Genomic DNA, 3,351 nt, shown 5'->3' on the forward strand with positions numbered 1-3,351 from the left:
TATGTTGATGACATAATCTTTGGTGCTACTAATGAGTTGCTTTGTGAGGATTTTTCAAAGTGCATGACAAATGAATTTGAAATGAGCTTAATGGGAGAACTTAAGTTCTTCTTGGGGCTTCAAATCAAGCAAAGTAATGAGGGAATATTCATCAATCAAGCCAAATACACTAAAGAATTACTCAAGAGATTTGGCATGGATGGATGTAAGACAAGCAAAACCCCTATGCCCACCAATGCAAAAATTGACAAGGATGAAAGTGGTAAGAACTTTGATGAAAAGAAATATCGAGGTATGATTGGTTCCTTACTCTATCTTACCGCTAGTAGACCGGATATAATGTTTAGTGTTTGCCTTTGTGCTCGTTTTCAATCTTGTCCGAAAGAGTCTCATTATTTTCATGTCAAAAGAATTTTCAAATATCTCATGGGCACACAACACTTAGGTCTTTGGTATCCTAGGAATAACTCCTTTGACCTTGTTTCTTATTCGGATGCGGACTATGCCGGTAGTGTCATAGATAGAAAAAGTACATCGGGAACTTGTCAATTCCTAGGCAATTGCCTTGTTTCTTGGCATAGTAAGAAACAAGTGTCGGTTGCCTTGTCCACGGCCGAAGCCGAATATGTAGCCGCGGGAAGTTGTTGTACCCAAGTTCTTTGGATTCGACAACATCTCAAGGACTATGGAATTGTGGTTGATCATATTCCTTTGAAATGTGACAATACTAGTGCGATCAATTTGTCCAAGAACCCGATCCAACACTCTAGATCCAAGCACATAGATATTAGACACCATTTTATGCGTGATCATGTCCAATTGGGAGATGTTGTATTAGAATTCATTGATACAAACAATCAATTGGCGGATATTTTCACAAAACCCTTAAATGAGGAAAGGATGTCTTTTATCTTAAGAGAAATTGGTATGATTGATGGGTCTACCTTATTGTGATTTGCTTGCTATGTATTTTAAGCATCCGAATTTATGTTTTCTTTGGTTCTATGGTCGTTATTTTTCATGCTATGTATTGTTCTCTTATTGTGATAACATGATTAAATGATTGGACCTTAGCTAATTGATTCTACTCATGAATTAAACTGAATAGTCCCTCATTTCACATCAAATGTGTTCCAACTATTAAAAATCAAGGCTTAATTCCTTTTAATTGAAAATTTCAATTTTGTCAATTTTTTTTGTGTCCAGACAAACATCGCGGGCGCTAACTCTTGTTCGCCCCCGCGAAGTTTGATCTCAAAAAAAAAAGGAAATTTTCAGCAGTGCGAGTTCGCGGTCGCGAACCCTAGTTCGCGGGCGCGAACTCCTTCGAATTTTCAAAAAATTAGCCGTTTGGTAACGGTTTTCAATGCATTTAATGGGTCAAACTAGCCGTTAACTAGCCGTTGGAGTCGTTTTTCATGCCTATAAATACTCCTCTTTAGTAGTTCCCTTGTTTACAACTTTCTACAACAATTCTAACACCTTTTGCTACCAAAATCACTCATTTTTCTCATCAAATACTCTTGTTCATCATCATTTTTCACTTGCATCATGGATTCCCCCCTTCGCTCATTGAGAAGAAAGACACAAGGCAAGAAATCTCAAGGCCCTTCTACTAGCCGAAGAGAAGCAATTCCACCACAAGTGGAAATTCCAACACATGATCAAGAGACCTTGAACTTAAGGATTAGTAAGTTCCATGAGAGGCCCGTTTTGCCTAGTCGCTACATAGATTTTACGGGTTTAGAAGCAAGCAATGTGAAAAGAGATGTTTTGGAACTAATTGACAATCTCGGGTGGAGGAAATTTGTCTACTCTCATCACCATGATAGGTATGAAAATTTGACTCGCGAAGTACTCTCTTCACTCTACATCATTCGCAAGGAAGATGGAGAAGTTGGTTATTTTGGGGTCTCCTTTCGAGTTCAAGGAAGGCTTTACCGGCTATCAAGAGAAGAAGTTGATGATGCGTTTGGCTTTGAATGGGGGCATCCTACATGTCCTTCTCATGTTCGGTTCAACTTTGAGGAATTTTGGGGCGAAATTAGCACCATCACACCGTATCGTTCCAATTCCGCAACCGCCAAGACATTGAAGACCCTACCATTATTCATCCTTCATCGCATCATCACTCACTCCATTCATGCAAGAAGTGAGGGCAATGAGAAAATTTCCAAGAAAGATGTGTTTTTCCTCTATCTTGCAACAAAAGGTATTAAATTTTCTTGTGGCTTCTACTTTATGAATTACCTTTTTGATCTTGATAAGAGAGGGGGTCACCTAAGGGTTGCCTCCTTTGTGACGTGCCTAGTCAAAAAGGCCAAAGCCCTCACTTCTCAAGTCAAGAATGCTAATCCTCAACCTTTTCATTGGAAATGTGCTCCCTTGGACCAAGAGCATTTTGAGCATTCTTCTAAAGCCATCTTGATTCGTGACAACTCCATTCAATATTTGTTTGGTGAGAATGCCATTGGTGGTGAAATTGAAAGGCTAGCAAGGAAAAGAAGGATCTCCTCTACTAATATTGAGGAAGATGTTGAGGAAGCCGCAAGGGCAATGAGGCAAGAAGAGCGTGAATCATGGCCACATATGGATCCCCATGCCTCATCAAGTAACCCTCAACCTCCTTTTGCAACCATGTCTCAAGCTCAAATGTTTGAAACTATTTATGGACAAAATGTTCATATGATGTCAAGGATGACAGTGCTTGAGGGGGAGGTCAATACAATCAAGGAAGGGATGACATATCTCAAGAACAAATTTGACTCTCATTGGTCATTTTCTCCCTCCACTTCACCTCCTCACAATGAAGACCCCGATGATGATGAAGATTGAACCTACCCATTGCATACTTTCACTTGCATGTCATGTTTTCTTTTCATAGTCTTTTTGTGTTGCTTGTTTTTCTAAGTGTGGTTGGAACACACATGTGTTTTCTTATGTTTATCTTAATGTCATTGTGATTTTCATGTCGTATTCAAACTCGTGCAATTTATGCTTCCGTCATCTCTATTTTTGCTTTTTGATTTTGCCAAAGGGGGAGATATCTCAACTTGACTTAACTTTTCTCTTTTTGTATTATATGCATCAATTGAGGGGGAGACAAAGTTTAGTCTAAGTTTAGTCTTCAAGTTATTTTTTTTGTGTTAATTGTCAAAGTCAAAAAGGGGGAGAATGTTGGACCTTAATTGATTCAATCTCTTCTATTTTGACCATGACAATTAACACCAAAGGTTCTAACACTCTAATTAAGTGTGTAGGAACCCCCCCGGAACACTCGAAAAGCAAATCGGACATCTCTAGCGACAATCGAATTTTTCAATCACCAAGCTGTCCAGAGGAAGTTGGCGG

General features: G+C 39.1%; 1 protein-coding gene across 1 annotated transcript; it reads left to right on the plus strand.

Moving 5' to 3' along the window:
• Positions 1-259: 259 nt before the first annotated feature.
• LOC126666273 (secreted RxLR effector protein 161-like) lies at positions 260-975 on the plus strand. Its single transcript, XM_050359282.2, has one exon. The coding sequence runs from the start codon at positions 295-297 to the stop codon at positions 952-954; it is 660 nt and encodes a 219-aa protein (XP_050215239.1). The 5' UTR covers positions 260-294; the 3' UTR covers positions 955-975.
• Positions 976-3,351: the final 2,376 nt, after the last annotated feature.

The sequence above is a fragment of the Mercurialis annua genome, linkage group LG1-X (genome assembly GCF_937616625.2).
Source record: "Mercurialis annua linkage group LG1-X, ddMerAnnu1.2, whole genome shotgun sequence".
In the NCBI taxonomy this organism is placed as follows: Eukaryota; Viridiplantae; Streptophyta; class Magnoliopsida; order Malpighiales; family Euphorbiaceae; genus Mercurialis; species Mercurialis annua.

Excerpts from the sequence above, each read along its gene's own strand:
- LOC126666273 (XM_050359282.2), top strand. The coding sequence starts at position 295 with ATGATTGGTTCCTTACTCTATCTTACCGCTAGTAGACCGGATATAATG.